We start from the raw sequence: 23,045 nt of genomic DNA, 5'->3' as shown, positions 1-23,045 counted from the left end.
GAAAGATGGTAAGTCTCCATCTGTCACCTGTTTAGATAGACAGCTCAGTATGGGACAGTTTTGACTTCTAGCTTTGAAATGTGTGCTTCTGTTAGCCATGCTCCTCAGATGTTTAAGTGAAAAAGCCAGACAGACAAAAATTCACAGCCGCTGTCAAGTGACTGCTGAGCAAATTTATCTCCAACTGAACCAGTGGAGCTCTACAGTTAAGGACTGGTCACACTGGACTGCTGCCAAATTAAACTGAACCTGGATTAACTGATTTTTGGCCACTTGTTGGAAGTGGAAACAAGCTATCTTCTTGTTAGCATACAGTTATCTAGAGGAGGGACCAAGTCATTGTTTTGAAGGCCACAAATAAGGACAAATTAAGTCATTGCACAGTCCCAAGTCCCAAGTCAAATCCTGAACATTGGTTTTTGAATCCTAAACAAGTCATAAGCACTTCTCACCAAATGTTATACCATTTTAACAACAGAGCAATAGTATATTAAACTTGTAAAGACCATGAATGCTTTTTAAATTTTGTTTTTATTTGTTAAAACAAGTTTGTTGGAAGTTGTTGTGTCTCAGTTTGTAATTTTCAACCAGCATGTTCTGGATATCGCAAGTTGTTTTTTGTTGACCACCGCATAGTTTAGTAGTACAAGAACAGATTATCTTTGTATCATTTTTTACAACTGGCAATCAGTAATGTAACATCAGTTCTTTTTGGTTCTTTCCAGCAAATTGATTGGATGCTGTCAGAGCAGCTGAAACAAAGTGGATCATCTAGGTAATTTAGTATCAACTTGCTGGGAATGAAGTTGATTCAGGAAATAAAAGGAAATGAATTGGTTTGTGGCACACTTTCTAAATAATACATTTTAATCTTTGGGCTTTGGACAAAGCATCAAGTACTTTCAAGTCAAAAGGCTTAAGTCCAAGTGAAGCATGGGCCATTGGTGTTGAAGACCACGCTGAGTTGGAAGTATTTTCTGATTTTGTGAAGTCATCAAAATCATCTGAATTGTGATTCAAGTCTGATTCAAGGCCAACAGTGTGTCTCAAATCTCATACTTCTGTGCTAAAAACTTAATATTTTGAGTGCACAAGTAGCCTATGCAAGTGTGCTCACACTGCATAGTACGGAAAAATGCAGTGTACCATTGGCGCACTCAAAACGGTCCCAAAGTTGAGTGTAGACTTGTGGACACTTCTCACCCTCAGTGGTCGCCATGTTTGTGATGTAGCAGTAGCTACGTCACAAGCTTCTCAACTTTTGACATGGCAGCTGGGGACAACAAGGAGTCAGTCGGCTACAGTAAACACTGCCACATTATACAGATGTAGGGGAGAACCGGTACGAAAGTAACACTTTTCACATAGACGTCATTTTAAAAGATAATGTTACGGACTGAAAAAAATCTTTCGGTGTGATAAACTACTTACTACTCGTGTGTGCTCTGTCAATATCAGGTGCTAAATCATCCCAATATATATACTGACTTCGGCATAGTTTGACGTCAAACGGAAGTTGTGCATTGTTACTTTCGACCCCGCAAGTCGGCATGAAAGTAACACACGGACGGGACAAAAGTATCATGATCAAATTAACTGGAATCTTTTAAATTACTGTCGTTTTTAGTAAAAAAATCTGATGTCCTTGCTAATAAGCAATTGTAAATACACAATGCACTTTATCTAAAAAAAAAAATCTAATTTAATTATTAGCCAAGGGTGCATTTGTGAGATCTGAAGCCAAGTGGCTGGAAGAGGGGCAAACAAACTCCAGCTATTTTTTTGCTTTGGAGAAAAGAAATGGTCAAAGAAAGTCACCAAGTATGCTTAATATTAATGGTAGTAAATGTACGGACCACAAATTAATATCTGATTTTGTGTTTTCCTTTAATTAGCAACTTGTACAAATCAGAATTCAACAGCTCTTCTTGTGAAAAGTTTATTAGTAAGTAATTAGTACTAAAAAACACATAGCTAGTCACAATTGATAAGGAACTGAAAAAAAGAGGTAATTAAGACTGCTCATTTCTCAATGAAAAAGGGTAAATCCCCAGGTATAGATGGGCTTTCAGTTGAATTTTACCTTTATTTTGTATGTACTGTGAGTGTGTTGGTCAGGGAGAGATGAAACTATGAAACAAGGCGTTATATCGCTAATCCCGAAACCAGATAAAGACAACTTACTGATAGAAAACTGGCAACCCATTACTCTCCTTACCATTGATTACAAGATTCTGGCATCAGTTTATGCAAATAGATTAAAGATGGGTCTAACTCATACTGTTGCTGAAACACAATAAGGTTTCATTAAAGATAGACACATAAGTAATAACACCAGACTTATTTTGGATTTATTAGACTATGCAGATTTAGTACACTCAAGGTGTTTATTCTCTTTTTAGACTTTCACAAAGCCTTCGACACCAATGAACATAAGTTTCTTACAGAATGTGTTAAATTGTTTGGTTTTGGAAGTCAATTTATAGATACTATTGAAATGTTTTATGAAGGAATTAATAGCTCAGTCTTATTTTTGTACCGTGTTTCTTTCGTACCGGCTCTATCCTATAACAGAATACTAATAATAGAAGCCATTACTAATGTTTGTTGGGTCTTTAATGATTTAGTACAGCGAACAACAATGCGAGACAATGCTAACGTTAGCTTGCTAGCTAAGGTAAGCATTCACTAGCTAGCTAACTTGCTCCAAGCTACAGTGGCACATATTAATCAGCACTGACATTGTGGCCTAAGCTTGGTTTATGTGTGGGCGGAGATGATGATTTTAGTAGAAAACAGCTTGGTGTGCCACAAAATATTGCTGTGACAGTTATAAGACCAAAACATTTAAGCAGCAACCCAAAAAACAAAACACGCTGAAAGATGCCATAAAGCTCCATATAGCAGGGGGCACCCCCAGAAATTTGTCACTGGGGAGGCCAGATGGGGCCACTAAAAATCTTACACCAAAACCAAAAGTCATAACTGAATTTCAGGAATTCTATTATGCTTTTAAAGTATACTGGTTAATTGCAAACTATGTCAGTGAGACTTCAGAAATCACAAACTGATAAACTTTGTCTCTTATTTTACAGTTACACTTCCACAACAGTTAATGTGTATCTTTGTTAGGCCAATAATTGTTCTTCAAGCAGGCTGGCAGGCCTTTTCCTGTAAAAGTAAGAAATACAGCTTTAACACTAAGGGGTACATTGATTGTAGGAAACAAAACATTGGGAACAAGCCTTCTCAAGTTTAGTGGAGACTCGTGGGTCCCCATGGAACCCATTTTCGTTCAGATATGTTGAAGTGAGAGTTCAAGAAACCCTTTTGAAAAAGGACAAGCTGGTTGTTTGTTCACCTAAATTTAGCTCAAATTTAGAGAATAATTTAGCCCCATTCCCTACAAGCTATGGCGACAATGGATGGCATCTATTTTCTAGTTTAAAAAGGTACCCCTATCTTGTGCTAGCTTAAAAAAATAAGCACACCACAACAACTGTATCAGGAGTTCCTCTCACTGTACAAAAATAAAGCCAAAATATCCGGGATACGGCCACTACATCTTACTCTGATGATCATTTGGAACCAGAGTCTGCATTAGCGATTTCTGTGGCCTTGAGTTCCTGCCCAAACACCCATTCAACGAATTACGAGCATCGCCATTGAATGCAAGCACACCGACTGGCACACAGCTTTCACTCATGATGTCAAATCCCCTTTTTATAGCATCAAATAACTAATCATAAACAAACTTATCAGAAAAACAAACACTTGAACATACAGGGTGATTAAAAACTACCTTAAATGGCAGAAACATTATTCAGGAAAAATTTGTTTGAGAGTTGTACTTTCAATCTTTAGTTTGGCCAATGTACCATCTCTGTAGATGGAGCGGGTGGGGTTTATTATCTATACTGCAGCAATCCACCAGGGGGCAATCCAGGTGTTTTGGCTTCACTTCTCAGGAGCTGTGATGTCGTCCATCTTCATATATAGTCTATGGGCCAAACAGTGGAATTCCAACTTCCGGGTCTGTCACATGATGCCATTGGGCAAAAAAAAAACTTTTTCCCACAGACTTACATAATGAAAGAGACCTCTGTACATCAGTGGATACATTTTTTGAGTGTCACAACCCTCGCAAAATGACTCGTTTCTGTATCAGAATTTGAGCCATTCAGTCCGATAATATTCGAAAACTCTAGAAGAGCCTCACAATTTCATTATTTTATTCCCGTTCAAGTAAGTGATAACTGAAGTAGCTAATGCAGGTGGCAGAAGTACACCTGCTCTATGGGCTGCACAGTTCACCGATCATCCAGGTAATTTTATACGCCGCAATTGAACTTTTTGGGTTTCATGCACCACTTAGCAACTTTCAAAAGAATAGACGGGGCCCCACCTACACTGTGTCCAGACTCTTTATCCATTCATAGTTCTTCCCTACAAGGCTCATTTTTCATGCTTTCTCATTTAGCCAATTGTTACTGTAAACATATTGATTAAAGATGCTCTAACGCTGAATGTGAAAAGCATCTGCGCTCCTTTAATATCCTCCCAATAGTTTGTAGAAGGCTGATGTATAAAACAGCAGTCATAAACAGGTCCTGTTTTAAAGAGAAACCAGGCCCAACAGTCAGCAGATTTTGTTCCAGTGTTGCCCTGGAAATATTACAAAAGAATAACTCATTCAAAATATATATTTGTTAGACAAGTAAAACCACTGCTGATGGCAGCTGAGTTGTTTGCCGAGTGCCAGAGAGTCATCTCCCTATAATTAAAGCAGTCTGCCTCGGCAGGCCTAACAGTGAAGAGCACTTCTTCCAGCTGATGCATGTAATGCAGCACACAACACAAAGCTGTTTATCTTTCTATTAACCCGGCTCCTCAAATGAGTTTATAATTACAGTTTCATCTTTTTATGCAGTTGCCAAACCCATTTCTAAACGTAAACACTTAGAAATGCCGTAGGTGGACTCTGAGAAGATGAGATCTGTATCACAACCACTAATAAAATGTGTTATTCTGGTGTAAATCAAGTGTACACGAACGTAAAGAGCAGGCGGGCCAGCCCAGTTTAAATCCACTCAATGACCTCAGGCCAGATGGAACAGATAGCAGTAAAGGCGCCAGCAGTTATGAGACAATCAAACAGGTGTACACTGTTATGATTAAAGATATACCCTCTGCTTTGAACAGAGCCTTGTCTCATTTTATGGTCTGCGTACAATATACTGAAGACAGGAAGAGCAGACAATAGGAGACAGCGGGACAAAAGTGATAAAAAAAAAAAGACACTTTAATCATACAGTACATCTTTTATCTGAGGCAGCGTGTGGTGACTTGAACACAAGAACACACTGAATTTACCACTGCCTCCCACAAAAACAAAAAGTGTCAAGCAACAACTTTTTATCACCTTGTAAAATGTGGCACGTTTGTTATGGTCGATGTGATCATATCTGACGACATATATTGATAATTACACACAATATCACAATATATACTATACCATTTCATGTTGGTGCAAATGGCTGCAGTATGAGTATATTTAACACTGCTGTTAGTTAGATTTCATGGAGGTGTTTTTGTGAAAAGAAAATGAATTTCCCATAATGATATTGCTTTAACAATAGTGAGTGTTCCCTGTAAAATCTAACACAGAATATGGCACATGGAGACCTGGTAAGTCCAAAAAGAAACATGTAAACAGATGAGATTGCGTGGATCCGTGCTGTTTTATAAACACACTGAGGCACTTGGTCAGCAAACACATCGCAAACATTGATTGCAGAGATGTGTCATTCCTTTTTTTTTTGGACATTTGCTATTTGTTGTGTATTTTGTTAAAATATCAATGTATCATCAACATAAGCTTTCAGAAGAGGGATTGGTGTTTATTGCAATAGGAGGCACGCTGGTTTCAGTTTTTGGCATGTTAAACTCTGAAGCTGAACTGCACTTCACCTTCAATGCCCTGTTAAAACAGTAGAGTTTCTTTGGAGAGGCAGAGGACGCCCGCTGTCTTTTTGAGTTCTGCTTGCACTTTTTGACACTTTCCTCCCGTTTGACGGGAATACTTTTCAGCTTCTCCTGGTTGCCAGGGATTTTACAACAAGGTTCCATCTGTGTTGTATCTGTGGTTGTGGTGGACATGTGCTTGTCTCCACAACAATGGTCACTGTCCCTTCCCTTGTGTCTTTCCTGACTGGTTGTGTGTGGTGAGCCCAGTAAGGGGGAGGGGCATTGTGTCTGAGCTTGTGTCAGGGTTGGGGTGCTGACATCTTGGCCACTGTCAGGGCTTGAGGGCCTTGTTTCATGTCTGTGGTCATCCTCCTGCCCCACAGGCTCTGAGCCGGGAGCAGGGCCGGTGTCCTGGCTCAGAGCTGTAGATCTGTGTTCTTTGGCTGAAGCAGCCTGCAGGCTTGCAGTGTGGACACAATACTTCCTGAGATGGCAGCTGTGGGCAGGTCCGTGCCTGGGGGCCACTATTCTCCCTTGGGAGCAGTGGTGGAAATGGGCAGGGGGACAGTGTACGTAGTGCATACGGCACTCCATGTGTGTGTAGACTGGTTCCAGGTTTGTAGGTAACAGGGCTGCATTTTGTTGGCTTCCTGAGAGCGGGAAGAGCTGAGGGGTGGGAGCGCAGGAGGGAGAGTCCTGGGGAGGCTGAGCACAGGGGTGGGGGTTCCACTGCTGAGACAGGTGGTGAGGAGAAGAAGAGTCCCCACATGTGCAGTTAGTGTTTTGAGAGTACTGGCACCTGGACGGTGTGCTCAGTGCAGCTACGAGGCCATTCTCAGGGCCACTCCTGCCTGTCTCAGTTTTGCTCTTGTAATGGATGTGTGAATAAGGAGCAGTGTGGTGGTGAGGGGGGATGCCATTGTAAAGCTGAGCACACACCTCCTGCCCCTCTCTGGGCTTCTCTTCAGTTTTCTGACTGGAGGCCAAAGGCTCCAATTCATAATGCTCCACCTCCCCTCCCCTGCTGTCCAGCTGGTACTTCCCCAGGCCAGAGCCTTTCCCTTGAGGTGAGGGGCCCGTGGCTGTGACCTCAGAAAACACCTGACACTGCAGCTTTTTGGGCAGGGGTATCTGGCCGCAGGTCCCCTGGGGTCCAAGGCAGCGACACATGCACTGAAAGAAGAAGGTAGCAAAGGCCCAGCTGATGCACATGATCAGCATCATGAATGTGCCCAACTGGGTGTAGGCTAATACAGTTGAGGGCATCATCATTGCCCCGGCAACAAAGGTGGTTAGTGCTGCCATGGCGATGGCAGAGCCCATGCGGCTGAGGGAGAAAATCACCTTCCCCTCGCGGTCAGGCTCAGGGGCGAGCCGATAGGCCACGCCATAGTGGACTGCGAAGTCCACAGAGAGCCCCACTGCAACTGAAATAGTGACGGACTCAAGGACATTGAGCTCCCAGCCAAGCAGCACCAGGGAGCCCACTGTGACAAAGATGGTACCAGCTATTGACAGGATGGCGTACAGACTGATGATGACATTCCAGGTAGTCAGCAACATAACGCTGAAAGCTACAGCCACTGACAGTGCCATGGCAACCAGAGTGCCGTCTGACAGACTGTCCTGGAGGTCATAGAACTCCAGGTTGCTGATGAACCAGCCGTGGCTGAGGCCTGCTGGAGCGTACCGTAACTCCTCAGTGATCCAGGCATCCACCTATAACAGAACCACAGTCATTAATGTCAATAGCGTCAAAGCAGATACTGAACTGACCTTATACATGAATTTAGGGATGCACAATATTGGATTTTTTGCTGATATGTAACAACTCAATTGGCTGATAACTGATATCGATATATATCCTCTTTTTTCCTCACCTAATTGTAAGCATCATCAAGTCTCTTCCGTAGTAGAATTAAATTCATATTATGCATGCTCTTATCGTGATGGCCCACTAGCAGATGGAGTCATGAAATACAATACTTTTTGCTGTATGCAATATTCATTCATTGTGCAAAATCAGAAAAAGCATGTTGGGTTGGTTCATTTTGAAACCAATATCGTCATACCATTGATGTGCTGATATTATCATGCATCCCCACATAAAGTGACAGCAAATAAAGACTAAGTTGGTCCAACCTCACGATAGAACTGGTACATCTTCTCATAGGCCAGGGTGAAGAGGTAAGTACTCTGGAACTCTAACACTATGGCTCTAATGGTGTCATTGATGTCGAATCGAGGTCCAGGGGTCTTGCTGTCTAGATGGTAGTTTGTACTGCGATCCAGCTCCATAATGGCTCGCTTGATGCACAGTTCAAAGACTTCCTGCTTGTAGGGGAAGGTGGACTGGCTGCAGCAGGGGTAAACTGAAGCCTCCTCGCAGTCCTGGTTCTCCATCCACTGTTCAAATAAGAAAGAGATTACAGTTGAGTATATTCAGTGACACTTGTAGTTTTAAGTTTGTGCTGTTCAGTGACACTTTTCAAGCTGTTTAGACATTAAACTACAGTGTACATTTTGAATCCTCATTGGATCAAATTCAATTTCTTACTTTGTTTTATACTTGGACGTGTCAGTGAGCTGTCCTTCAGTGTCTACTTATACATTTAATACATGTAGAAGTGTTGTCACAATGCCAAAATATGGACTGTAATACCAGTACCAGGTTTAGTATCATGATTCTCCATACTGAAACTATACTCGAAATTGAGACAGAGGTGATTTGATACTTATTACGTTTTAAGGCAGTTGCTTATCAGAGTGTACACAATACATCTACAATGAAATCTTACATATTTGATTATAATTTCATATATACCAGGGAAAATAGGTAATAAATAGTTAACATATCACGTATTGTAGACGTCCTTTTACAATGTTCATGTATTATTCTATGAATAGTTCCAAAACAAACTAGAATTACCAATTTGTGGTTGTATGCATCTGCAAACCAGTCATGTTTGTCTTACAATTCACATCCATGTCTGTGAAAACATGGATGCTTCACACCCATTGTCCTCCCGACAGCACAGAAGATCTCTACAATCAGCACAGTTTCAAAGTGGGCACCCAAGATTAGAGTCACTAATTCAGTATCTGACCAAATGTCTCCCCTTCTGTTCCTGAGTTATGATGTCAAATAACTGCCAGAGATGTTTTTGCAGAACATTATGATGTCACAGTGAAGTTGACCTTTGACCTTTTGGATATGAAATATCATCACTTTATCATCCTATTAGACTGTGATGGCTGTGCTCACATAAAAAATGTTGCATGGTTTCTACCACACCATTACCACATGTTCAGTTACCTTTAATTTGCAGTCACCTACAATACTTCCAACATCAGTTTGTTTAGTTTAAAATTATTATTAATTATTTCTACATGAAGCGTGCACATTTAGTTTACATAGGTTTGTCATTTTGCTATTTGCTTTTGTTTTGTTGCTATTTGTTTTTGTAAGTTATTAATTCATTCCTCTTTGTCTTTGAGTTACCTGAGGTCACTTCCTGGTTGGAGTTGGGCAAAAGATGGGGCTAAGAGCGGAGCCTGGTTTTATGCAGAGGGCCATCCCATGCACCAAACCAAGAGCTGTGACATCATGGGGGGATTAGGGGTTTCTTAGTGTTAGTTTTAGTTATTGTCTATGTATGTTCTCCCGTTTGTGTTTAATTTGGTCTAATCAGCCAGCGTATATGTTGCCCTAGTGTTTCCTTCTGTTAGGTCTGTTTGTTGAGTTAACGTCTAGTTTTGTTGACCTCTTTTAAGGGCCCTATAATTCTAATTCTGTTATCTTCAGTAATTTGCTTTTTAAATTTTTTTTGGGGGGGGGGGGGGAGTATTATATTATTTTGTGGTTTCAATTATGTGTTTTTGGACATTTGAATCTGGGGCGCCATAAACCTCCATTAGGTAGAGTTGTGTTGCTACCTCCTCTCCCCTGGGATCTTCGCAAGTGTTGTGAGGACTCTAAAACTTCACCTGATCCTCCATCGGCATGAGGGTGAGTAGATAATGGCTGAATTTTCATTTTTGGGTGCACTATCCCTTTAATGCAGTGTAAACATGCTAAAGCTAATGATGGATGATCAGCAAAAAACAATTGTTTTGTCCATGGACCTTGACAGTTATTACTCAGCTGAATTTTGTACTTTTGTTGAATGATCTTGTTGTTAATCTGTGTTTTATGGCTGTTTGGAGGACTTTTCCTTCAGGGCTTTAAGCCAGATATTCCTGAAGTTTTATGAAAAAGATGATGGTTTGGGTTAAAATGAGATTTCTTCCAGAAAGGTCTCTCTGAAAGAAAGCCCTGACGGTTAACTTATCCCATTTGCTTTTTTATTTGTGTCACTGGAGTCAGTTTAAAGTGAACTTTACTGCACTTATTATTTATGTGTTGTTTTTATCTTTTATGGCCAAAAGAAAAAAAGAGAGGGGTGGCAGCGTCTTTTGCAACACACTGTGTTTATTGGGCATTTAATATCACCTAATATCGATCACAGACCCCTGAACCGTATCGAATCGTATTGTGGTAGAATTTGTAATATCGGAAAATATTGTATCATTGTCCAAAGAATCAATATACTACCGTGTCGTGATGAAACTGGTGATTTACACCCCTAATAAAAATACACCTAAAGTTTGGTAAACAGTGCAACACTACCGTATATTACACACATGTAATACACAGTACTGACCTGTTTGAATGTCTCGATGAAGCAGCTGGTGAAGTCCTGCTCCTCAGATTGAAAGACAAAGCTCTGATTTCTCAGTTTCTGGCAGAAGCTGAGGATCCACTGCTGAGATGCTGGACTGGCGATGTTGAAGCTGTTATCCAGCATTAGTTTTCCCTTGTTCTTGGGGTTCAGGGGGTCCCCATTATCCACAGGTGTCACGCCCCAGATGATGGTGATAGGCATGTGCAGGTCCTCGCCATGATGAACCCTCTCAAACATGAACAGTTTCTTGTACTCTGCGTCGTAGCGCTCAAATGGGTGTGAGGATCGGAACACCTGAAACTCCGCCAGCTCCAGAGACGGGAGCTTCATCTTAGGATTGACACAAACCACATAGGCCCCGCCCACGGTGATGGCGAGGAACCAGAAGAGCCAGAGGTAGCGCAGTTTAATGACGATGCAAGGCAGGACCTTCTCAAAGAAGATCCTGGATGCCTCAGACACAGTAAACAGGCATTTGTTGGCCTTCTGACAAAGACCTGCCCAGAACATGCGGGTACAATAACCTCTCTGCTGGTGTGGAGGCTTGGTGCAGGGAAACATATTAGGCAGGTAGCGTTCGTGTAGCACCACCACAGCTGGAAGCCATGTCACCATGAGAATATAGTTTACCAGTATGGCAGTACCCGCGTAGACACCAAAACAGCGTATGGCAGTGATGTTGCTGACGTAATTGGCGTAAAAAGCTGCAGCAGTTGTGAAGCTGGTGACGAACATAGACAGGGCGGCATGCTGTAAGGTCACACCAACCGTCTCTGCCAGCTCAGCATGTGGCTTGTCAAACTTGGTGTAGTTCCACACATCACAAAGCACGAAGGCATCGTCCGCACCAATGCCGACTAGGATAATGAGGGCCGTGAGGTTCATGAAGGGGAAGAACTCAAAGTTGAAGACCATTCGGTAAAGAAAGTAAGACACAATGAGTGAGCTGATGATGGCTATTATTGTCATCAGAGTGATGAAAACTGAGCGTGTGTACACACACATGACCAGCAGGACGATCACTATGGCTATTGCTGGATACACCGTGTCTGTGAGGAGGTAGTCCTGAAAGAGGTCATGTTTGATGCCAAACTCGATCCCTGTGACTGTGGTGATGCCGTCTGAGGAGTTCCAGTTCTCAAAATTGTCCAAGTAAATGTTCATCATAGACTCTCCTTTCTCTGTGGGGGAGAAGAGCATGCTGTATTTGAGCACAGGTGGAGGAAACTCCAGGCTCTTGGGACTGAGGAAGTCCTTGTCTACCAAGAAGTGAAGGATCTGGTAGACAGCATTGTACTTGGTGCACTTCCGGGGCACACTGGCGCACTTCAGCTGGTCTTTCCGTCGCAAGGCCATGTCCCAGCAGTCGGGTCCCAGTGTGCCATTGTGGTAGTACTTTGCACATGAGCGCAGGATCTTGAGCGTGTGCGATACATCACGCTCTGTGATCTTCTGGCAGGACGACCTGTTAGTGAGGACAGCAATGTAGTTACCAAGTGTCCAGCTGGGGCAGCAGGAGGCGTCATTGGTGCGCTGACAAAGACTCCAGTAGTCACGATGGGAACGCACCTGTAAACACAGACAAATGTACAGATTAAGAAAACATAACCAAAAAAACATGAGAGCCAAAAACCTTCTGACTAAATTAAAAGATGCAACAACTGTATCATTACCAGTCTCAAGAATTGCCCTGTTGTGTATATACGCACCCTTGTGTTGTCCAGATTGCACATGGATTTGATGGCCTGAATACTCCACAGGCTCTTCCCCTCAGCTGATGTGAATACCAGTCTAGAGTAACTGTCACCTGCAGAAAGAAAAGAAGTTTATCACTTAGATGAGAACACCATCGTTCCTGAATTAATAAAAGTTGGAAAATATGAGACAAAGACAGTTCTACCATCCCACTGACAAAGATCCTGCAGCTGAAAGACTTTTCTTTTCTAAAGACTTTTTATTTTAATTCCACTCAAAATACATCATAATGAAAAGAATAAATCCTGAAATTTTTCACCAGTCTGGCAGGACCCTCGGACCCAAGACCAGAGCCAGGACCCATACAGGTTTGGGTCCACTTTAAATAATGTTCAGCTAGGTCCAGGTTAGGTCCCATTCTATTATTGCGGGTCCTGGGTCTTTTCATCATTATGTGTAATACCCATGTGCATCCGAGAAGACTTGTGATCATTAGTTATCATGAGAGAAATGCATGAGAGCTGTGTGTGTAACTTGCATGATATTTAGGCAGACTTAGGATCAGATTACAAGAGCCAAAGTATGGTGAAAACTGGAATTACTGCCTTGAGGTTGTATGCCTCAGCGAACCCATCAAGTTGCAGCTACAGTTTACATCCATGTCTGTGATAACATGGCTGCTTCACACACATCTTCGCCCCGGCAGCACAGAAGATCTATACAATCAGCTCAGTTCCAAGGAGGACACTAAGGGTGGACAATATGGCCCTAAAATAATACCACGATATTTCAGGGTATTTTTGCAATAACGATATTCTTGAAGATATGACAAATTAGTAATTGCGCATTTAAACAGCTCCCAAATACAAAAAAAAAGTACCCTAGCATCTATATATATAAATCATCAGGTGATTTCCGTCTCTTTTTGCAAAATCCTAAGTAGAAGAAGAGGGGAAATTGGACACCATTACCATGTGCCGCGTTGTAACAGAAAATACTGGGAATTAATGTTGTTGGTACGCACTGATGATGTTGGGGACTTATATAGCAATTTTACCCATGATGTGAATTTTGGACCAAATCCAAATCTCTGGACACTGAAACAGGTAGCCCCACTCAACCCTATCAAATGTTTTTCAGTATCCAGAGAGATTATTACTTCAGGTAATGGTTGATTGGGGTGTGCGGAATACATATTTAAAAGGCGACAAATATTAAGGAGAGAGGTGATCTTGTATGAAATCAGATTGGTCCGGAGTAATTATAGAAGGAAGGGTGGGCCCCAAGCAATGGGCTAAGATTTCAGCCAACAGTTCACAATATTACAGTAATTAGCAATATAGGACAAAATGACCAACAGCTAAGGGGATACTTGTCCTTTTTCAGTAGGACAAAAATAGAGGCCTAACAAACGGTTGGAGGAGGGTGGACTTTGACAAAGGATTCATTAAAGACAGAGCAAAACTGGCAAGAGCTTGTCCCCAAACCTCTTGAAAAATTCAACCGTGAATCCATCAGGTCCTGGGGCTTTTGCATTTTGCATATTTTAAAGGGCTGCTCTGGTTTATTCTATAGACTGAGGTTTTTCAAATTGCTCCATGAATGATTCACTTACTTGAGGTAAATTTATGCTCTGATAAAATCTTTTAAACTCATCATTAATTTACTGCTCACTGTTAGAGATGTGACCATCATGTTTATGAATGCTTGTAATCACAGTAGAGGCCATGGGCTGTCTAATCTGTTGGGCCAGAGCGAGACTGTAGGAGTTACTGTTGCGTATGGCGGGTGGTAATCAAGTCAAACTCTGTCGGAAGAGTCGACCTCTCCTTGAAAAGTTCAGGAGTGGGAGCATATCAGTATTTATTGACCAATTGCTTAATTAAGTCAGCGAGATCTTTGAGACATGTTTCCCTAGTCCTGCCCTCCCAGGAGGTGTATGAAATTATCTCTCCTCTTTAAAAAAGCTTTAAGCGATTCCCAGAGAGTGGATTTGCTAACATCTGGAGTATCATTTATGGACAAAAAAAATATCAATTTGTGTATTGACACAATTAACAAATGCCTCATCAGCATGAGAGGCATTATTAAAATGCCATGGGGGCTGAGTACCTTTCTTTGGGAAGTCTATTTGCAATACCACAGGCCCATGGTCAGAAATAACAATGCCTTCATACCTGCAATCTTTAACTAAGGTCAGCAACTGGCTATCTATTAGAAAACAATCAATACAAACAATATGGATTATTTTTAATGAAAAACCATTAGGATTGTTTTGATTGGTGCACCCTTTCAGAGTAAAGGAATATGAATAATTGCAGAATGGATATATGGCCTATTAGGACTTACCTACTTCCAAGGTAGGGACTCATCACCATTTTTTTTTCACCATCTGTCTTGTTTACCATGCTGGTACATCTGAATGAATTACACTTTGGTACTCATGGTTTCTGCATAATAAAGTAATGATTGACCATCTAATCATGTGTAGCATGGCCATATTGACAAAAACTTAAACATTAACATTTGTGTTGCAATCTAACCCACAATCAACAGTGGGCGTTACATCTGAAACATTATTAAACATATACCTATAAGACTGGTAAGAACAGTATGTTGTATCTGACATGAAAAAAAGTTTTTAGCAAAAGAAGACAAGCAGCATTTGTTATTACAGCGCTTGTTGGGTCCATAAAATGGACAACAGACCCAAAACCCAACCCATCTGGGTCTCAGGTTTCTCTCCTCTCGGACATGCATCAGGTCAGGTCTCTTATATCTTGGGCAAAACTGGTTGGGTAAATATGTTTTAAAAATGATCAAGTTCAATCAGTTCTTAGATCAAATTTATCGGGTCCATTAGTATTCTGGTACATCACTTTGGACCAGTGAAGAGTTCAGTACATACTATGATCTACGTGTTTCCTCATCAAACCAGTGTTTATAACTTATAATGTGTAGTGTAGTGGGGTTCATCTGAGTTGCCTGGGATCTTTTTGATTTATTTTTTCAGAGCTTTCTGATATTCTCCACCATCTGGTCAAAATTGTCATTTCTGTATTCTGAATCTTACCTGGCACATCACAGAAGAACTCTTTACTGAAGTCCCACTCTGCTTGCCGTTTGTCTCTGTCAAAGTGGTCCTCGGGCCACCGGGGCTCCTGGTGACTACGAAACAATAATAACATTAGCACCAGCTACATCACTTAGATGTATCATTATTCAGTCAGCCAATGACCATTCATTTTATGCTTGAAAAAATAACCATACTCTGAAGGTGACTGGCAGATTCAAATCATTGAGCAGACATTTTTTACAAAGAGTCCGGTACTGCTTCTTAATCACTCTTTAATGAGCTGACTATTAGAGCATTTGGCAGCAAATCTTAGCTTTATAATGTATTTATTTTGTTCATTGAGTTTTACAGCACTTCTGTCGAAATATAGCTGGAAAAATGTACACAAATCATTATCATTATTTTGTTAAACTGCTGGAGATAAAAAACACGTATTTGGAGAGGAAGACCGTACCATTGCTAATCAGTTCAAACCACAGACTGTATATAATAAAGATAGACAAAAATGTCTTTATATACATGTACATGTATACATGATTTTTTAGTTTGGCCCATGTTCCATCTGCTAACAAGGAGGGGGCGGGGTTTACGACCTATATTGCCGCAAGCCAGCAGGCGGGCGATCAAGATGTTTTGGCTTCATTGATTTTAAGATTTTGGAAATACACAGCAAAAGTGAAAAAATATTCTTTCTAAGTAAACACATTGATGTCAGTTCAAAATAAACAGTAAGCTTACATGACACTGATGATACTCTGTGTTTACCGCTCCACAGAAAAAATAAACTAATAATGCCTTGCTAGCAGGCTGGCTAGCAATCAGTTCTGGCTGGCTAGCAATCAGTCCATCATTGATTCTAATAAGATATTCATGCAAAGAAATTTCCCTGGGGTGTTCCTGAGATATTATGTTCACAAGTATGAGACAGACAAGGTCACAGTGACCTTAACCTTTGACCACCAAATCTAAGTTCATCCTTGGGTCTAAGCAGACGGACAGATGTACGTACGGACAACCTGAAGACATATTGACTGATTGAGGCATAAAAACTAATAATTAAAAACCTTTTTTAACTCTTTTGTATTAACTAAGTTGGATGTGTTTTTTTGTTGGGGACAGGGTGGGTATTCTATTGTATAATCTGCGATGCACTTTGTAACCCTGTTTTGAAAGGTGCTATATACAAGTTAATATTATTACTTTTGGGGAGCTGTCATGCTGTCCATCTTTATATACAGTGACTGGTTCAATCTGAGCAGGAACAAAGCAGACAGTCTGTTTGCATGATTTTATATATGGTGGACAGATGTCGCTGTGTCCGAGGCTGCAAAGTCAGTGTGATCCAAAATGAAGGAAGCGGATCTGATGCTTAGTAATAAAATAAGCAGCAGTAATTTCTGTTCCCCCCAAAATCAGATGAATGACGCACTGCAGTACCAGGATACTGACCTCATTATTATAATAATCATAATAGAGGGTCTGATTGAACAGGAGGCCTGAGGGGGCGACGTGCAGACAAGTCTTTGGTCTGTATGTATGTACTGTGTGTTTATGTGTTGTTTTGCAGGAATGATGCTGCAGCCATGTTTTCTGAGTAGTGTAATGCCTACATGCCAGTGAGGATGAGGATTATGGTTCAGACAGGCTTCCTGTGTGTATGTGGGGTTTTTTATGGGCCACGTCCTCTGCTAGAAACAGGAAGGCAGAGTAATCGGGTGTCTGTCAGAGAGAGACTGAGGGGTTGACAGACTGAGGGGATGAGGCAGGGAAGCTTGCTGACAGCAGCAGAGGCCTCTCATACACACACCGTACGCACATAAGTACACAATTACATCTGCAGACAGACGCATGGAGCGAGACAGAAGGGGAGACAAAGACAGCCACAGACCAGCAGGAGACAGAGACACAGAGACACAGACTGTAGCTGAAAGAATCCATTTTCTAATCAGCAGAGTGGAGCCGCAACTCATCTGAACCACATGAACACAGAACACCAAAAGTCTGGTTCAGAGGGGTGTGATCTAACTGCAGTGTCAACATCATGATTCAGGCATCAGTGTCATAGGACAAACCAACCATTAAATGCCAAAAAGGTGAGTTTATTTGTTGTTTAGGAGATGCTTAAAATGAGGCTAAATTAATGCAAATAAAGGCATGAATACTGGTTCTGCCTCTATCAAAATAGCAGAAAAACTGATCTGATATGAACAGTGATCTGAACTGAAGAGTGCACAGTCAAAGAGACAGAAACAGACAGCAGACAGACACAAACATGCAAAGACCTGCTCCTGATTAGTGGACAGCCACCCACTGACAGAGCACAGTGGATGACCTTGTGGATGGACAGATCTCTATTTTGCTCCCCTTTTCTTTCAAAAGGGGATTCAGACTTTTCAGCACGACTGTCAACAGTATCTTTCAACTCTTGTAGCCCCCCGTCACCACCCTCAGTCTCCAACCCCGGCTCCCCCTCGACCTCTCACTGACACATATGAAATAGTGGGCTGGTGTTGTGAGGCTGCATCTAGCTGCCATATATAACAATATTTTGCTTTTGTTCATAATGCTGTTGATGTGTAACCCTGTTAATGTGAAAAAAACCCAAACATTTTGTGAAATGAGAAGCTACATCAATCATAGCCACTTTAAGTTATTTCGTACTTTCCTAAACTCTCAGACAGTTCCTTGGTTGAAAAAAAAAGGTGTGCATAACTGTGTGTGTCAAGTTACTTTTTGGCCTGCTCATCAGCGTATTTGAAGGGGTAGTTGGCCAGTGTAGCTTTGTAGCCCGTGTTCTTCACCATGTTGTTCCAGGTCACCAGTCGCTGCCCAATGGCTGTTCCTCGTGGCTCAAAACCCTTTTGGGAACAAAGAAAGAAAGCAAACAAGTCTTGATAATTGGAATATCATTATTGTATTCACAGTGCTAACACTAGTATATATTACAAAAACAATTATCAGTTTGAGAATTAAATATCTTGTCTTTGAGCTGTTTTTATTTGAATATATGTCAATGTATTCTGATTTTAATTCATGTTTTACACAGCATCCCAAATGTTTTGGAATTGGGGTTGTATGTTATGGTATACTGATACCAACTGACCATCGCACAGTAGCTTACCATTCTACTTGAAACTTCCATCCTTACTTATGGAAGACATTCTAAATAGCCCTCTGCAACATTGCACTTTTCAAGTTAGCTTGTTCCACCCAGTACGAGCTAATAAAGGCGTACCAGGAAGGCAGTCACATATATCTGCAACTGGATTACTTTCAAAGTGAGCAGGGTTCTTAACATTACTCCTAACACATAAACAAAACCACTCAGTATTCAAGAGAAACCAAATGCAACTGATAAAGTCTTTAATACATAATAATGTCAAAGTGTTGGCACTGTTTATATGTGTAGTGGAAAATGTCTGTCTCATAAAATGTGTTCTGTTTGCATAAGGACTCTTAATATTTCAAACAGCTTCTGGCCTGAAGCCATGCTGATCTCCTTGTTCCCTCGACAGACCACACATCCTCAGTGTTCAGGTCTAGGTGAGGCTGCATGTTTGGAAGCAGAGAGAATCACGGGTCTGTACTCACCAGCAGTGGGTCAGAGAAATCCGGCAGGTCAGGCACCAGGATGCCCACAAGGGCACACACCACGATGAGCACTGTGCACACCCCCAGCACCACCACTGGCCAGTCAGCTATCAGCTCGGCATAGCTGGAAACAAGGAGACTTAATGTCAGTGAACAGAGTGGTGACATATACAGGACCTGTGACAACAGCTTACTCACTGATAATTTGAGATTGAGACACCTGGTAACTTCATACTCAATTATGTATTTAGAGAAACAGAAGACAAAAACTCTTGACAAACTGCTCACTAAATGACAAAAAGAATAAAAGTTAGGTTAAATATAGCCTGTTCCATCCTGGCTTTGCTTAAAGGGATAGTCTGGATCTTCAGAAGTGGGGTTCTATGAGGTACTCTCCATAGTCAGTGTATTACCTACATTAGATGGCAGGCTGCCCGCCCACAGTTTGGAGAAGCAGTCTGGAGTACTGCCACAGAAGCTAACCATCTACTGCTGTGGACGTGAGCAACGACAAAATTTATTTTAGCCATCTAAAAAAAATCAATATCAGCTTAAGCATAAGCGTATTTTTCCCCGTTAAAGGTTTTTTTGGGGGGAGTTTTTCCTTATCAGCTGCAAGGGTCCTAGGGACAGAGAAATCGTATGCTGTAAAGCCCTCTGAGGCATATTGTGATTTGTGATACTGGGCTTTATAAATAAAATTGATTGATATATTTTGAATATTTTCACAATTTTTCCTTGCCACCAAAAAATATGAATTTAACATTGCTGAACACATGAGCTGCTGGTCTACCACTGCTTCAATCAGTTTGTTTGTGTTATTTTGTGACTTTGGCATATAAAAAGTGTTAGTTCTGATTTACTTAAGTCACCCAATAATACATGCAAAACACTGTTTGAGGCAGCGGCAAACCAGCATCTTCCATGTTCAGCAAGGTAAAATTATTGTTTTTGTTAAAGGAGTCTGGTGGCTCTGACGAGAGTGTAGATGGGGAACTAAAGCAATTAACAGCTTTCCTTTAATTGCTTGAAGCAGGGCTGAATGATTGCACTGAGGACACTGGCCACTTCCTTTCAGCTTCTTCCACCAGTTAACTGGAAAAAAACTGAACAAAATACAAAGCAAAGCACTGAGATGTCAATTACCATGGAAACGATTGCAGCTTCAAAGCATTGAGGTCAACACTAATACACTTAAACTGATACTGATTTTTTTTGGTGGTTAAATTAAGTTTTATTGCTGTTCCCCTCTTCAGCAGTAAATTACTTGGCAGTACTCCTGCCTGCTTCTCCAAACTAAGGGAGTGCTGACAGACATCTACTGTAGGTAACACACTTACTATGGACGAACAACCCCACTCAAAAAAATCTGAACTATCCCTTTAAGGCATTTGCTTGATTACAAGTACTGTTAGTAGCTGTCTCTGTGTTTTTTTTCTGTGCATACTTTGAGTCTCCATCCCTATGCAGAACTCAAAACACTTGTGATATTGCCCCTGAACCTTTATGAAAGCCCCGAAGAAGCTGTAATCCTCTATTAAACAGTCTGCTGGATTAGGTTTGAGACAGCAGAGTTTACTGCAGTGCAACGGAGAGATGAGGAGATCCAAGCTGCTGCTTAACAGAGGCCAGGTACAGAGAGAGATACACAACTCCCATCGATAACTCTCATGACTCACTGCTGAGGAATGACAGCTCCACAGGAGCAGTGATGGATGGATGACACAAATAAAGGGAGGAATAGGAGGAAGAAGACGAGGAGGAGGAGGAGGAGAGCTTTGCAATCCAGAACATCAACACAGGAGGAACAGTTTTTGGCAGGTCTCACCTTTTGGGGAATCGAAAGGGCCTTGCAGGGCTGAAAAACAAAAAGAGGGAGATAAATCAGGCTTGCATTTTGAAGTCAAAGCAACAGACGATAAAAAACAGATTTGCAGAGACTTTTGAGCAGGAGTGGACATCTTGTCTTCATAATCCCCTGTCTTTTCTTTTTCCAGCAGCAGCACACACCTTGGGTACTGGACCTCTGAAAACATTCAAACTGACGTGGCTGTCAAAACCACTTTGCTGTGAACTTATCATAATACCCTTTGCTCCTTTTTCAAATCCCTTTCAGATGTGACAGACAAGCTTACAGTGCTGGTGTTTCTAAAACACACGTGCCACACACAGACAGTTTAGGACAGACACAAGAAATTTAGATGTATGCTACAGATTGACACAGACATGAAAATTCCTGTGACTCTATTTTCTTGTGTAGTGTATCCTGTAACGTGGCCTCCTGATACTGGCAGGTTAGACCAACACACAGTGAGAGGCGTATGAAGCTTTCAGCTGCTCAAGATCTATCTGGACTTCTCGTCAGCTCCTCCTGGGAGCGGTGGGGAAGCGTCCGGTATGCTGGGAGCAGCAAACGCCCCGGGCAGAGGGGAAGAGGAGGGAATAAGAGGAAGGGGGAGAATCAGATACGGCCACCTGATCACAGCGGGGCTGCAGGAGATAAATGATACGGGCTAAAGGGGCCAGGGGCATATGAGAACGAGTGTGTGTGGAGAGATTAGAAAGGGTGGAGAGTGACAAAAAGCCAGTAGATCCTGTGATGTCCTCACATCTGCAAATGCTCAATATATAAATGCATTAAGGGGGCTGGTAAACTTTTCAACAAACGTGGAAGTACCCTGGTTCAATGGGACATATTACACTTATACAAATTTTCTGTCACATATATAATGTTACAATGTTCATATCAAACAGGGCCAAAGTTTCAAATAATGAGACCAAGCTATGTAAAAGTAGGCATCGGACTGTTCTGAATACTGTTTCCAATCTTTTTTTCTACTTTTCTGCAAGCTGACTTCAGCCCATCACGGATGTCTTTATATGGTCATCTGCTCAAGCCATGCTGCTGTGAGTGTTTAGATTGGTACTGAAACAATTCCTCAAGAAACTCAAGTGACTCAATTACTGAAAATCATCGATGCAAACTGTCTGCATTGAAGCTTCGTTTTATCCATGTAACTACATACAGTGCACTGTGTTTCACATGGCACGTGGCACAATGCACTTACACTGTGGACACTAGACATCTATGCTCAAAATAGGAGACGTGATTTGATACTGCTGATTTCAAAATGACAAAGACAATAGTGAGGGATGAAGAGGTGAGACAGGCCAGAGAAAATGTCAGAAATTATTTAAAGTTTGGGATCATTTCAAGCTGAAACAAAAATACTGTACAGTAAGTCTGAAGTAAAACCAAACTAGTAGGAATGCAGCGATTTATTGGCCGCACATTGATATTAATTGATATCCACCTTGTTGACTGCCATCAGCGTATTGTCAAATAAAATGACATCCCCAGATGGCAGTGACCCATGATTTTCTGTTGTGTCACATCACTTTCATGCAGGCTAAAAAGCAGGGCTAAAGACTAACAGTGTCTTGTTGTCCCAGGGACAACAGAAAACATGTTTGGACAAAAACAAAAGTTTCCCCAGGATGCTGTAGGGATGAAAGGACGCAGTAAACTCACTAGTATCAACACGTCAGGAGACACAACCTATTGTTTCCCTGATAATGCTACATTGTAAACTGCACATGTATGTTGAAATCAGCAGGAGGAGAGCTAGGTAACATTGTGGTGGAACTTACTGCTGGAAGCTGCATTGAGTTATATTAGTATGTGTTCAAGCTCTATTTAGTAAAAGTGAATATTGGTCGAAGACTGAATTATAACGTTCTCATGATGTGTTCAAATGCAATCTTGTTCAATGAAGCTTTTAGTGAGAAAGTTAAATGAATCCAGTTATTTGAAGGAGATATTTGTTGATGTTTTCACAGCAATATCAAACAGATATTAGAGAGGATATTATGATATGCTATTTATATATTAAAAAGGCTTTTGAAGCAGGTATTACTTTCCAAAAATGTTTTTCATGTGAAAGTAGTTTATTTTAAAGGTTTTTTCATAAATGTGTATGACTGAATTTGTG

General features: G+C 41.3%; 1 protein-coding gene across 3 annotated transcripts in view; it reads right to left on the bottom strand.

The window, feature by feature from the left end:
* Nucleotides 1-1,704: 1,704 nt before the first annotated feature.
* disp1 (dispatched homolog 1 (Drosophila)) overlaps nt 1,705-23,045 on the bottom strand; it is a 154,224-nt gene continuing 132,883 nt past the window's right edge. For all 3 annotated transcript variants that reach the window (XM_050058049.1, XM_050058051.1, XM_050058050.1), the window contains 8 exons: nt 20,882-20,911; nt 19,054-19,177; nt 18,193-18,320; nt 15,460-15,554; nt 12,401-12,498; nt 10,671-12,260; nt 8,110-8,373; nt 1,705-7,686 (listed from right to left, as the gene is read on the bottom strand). In XM_050058049.1, the coding sequence (XP_049914006.1) occupies nt 5,869-7,686; nt 8,110-8,373; nt 10,671-12,260; nt 12,401-12,498; nt 15,460-15,554; nt 18,193-18,320; nt 19,054-19,177; nt 20,882-20,911 (4,147 nt within the window). In that variant the 3' untranslated portion in view covers nt 1,705-5,868. The remainder of the gene's footprint in view (nt 7,687-8,109; nt 8,374-10,670; nt 12,261-12,400; nt 12,499-15,459; nt 15,555-18,192; nt 18,321-19,053; nt 19,178-20,881; nt 20,912-23,045) is intronic.

This window comes from Epinephelus moara, chromosome 12, assembly GCF_006386435.1.
Source record: "Epinephelus moara isolate mb chromosome 12, YSFRI_EMoa_1.0, whole genome shotgun sequence".
In the NCBI taxonomy this organism is placed as follows: domain Eukaryota; kingdom Metazoa; phylum Chordata; class Actinopteri; order Perciformes; family Serranidae; genus Epinephelus; species Epinephelus moara.
Note: the sequence above shows the minus strand (reverse complement) of the source record. Positions and strands in the feature narration are given on the sequence as shown.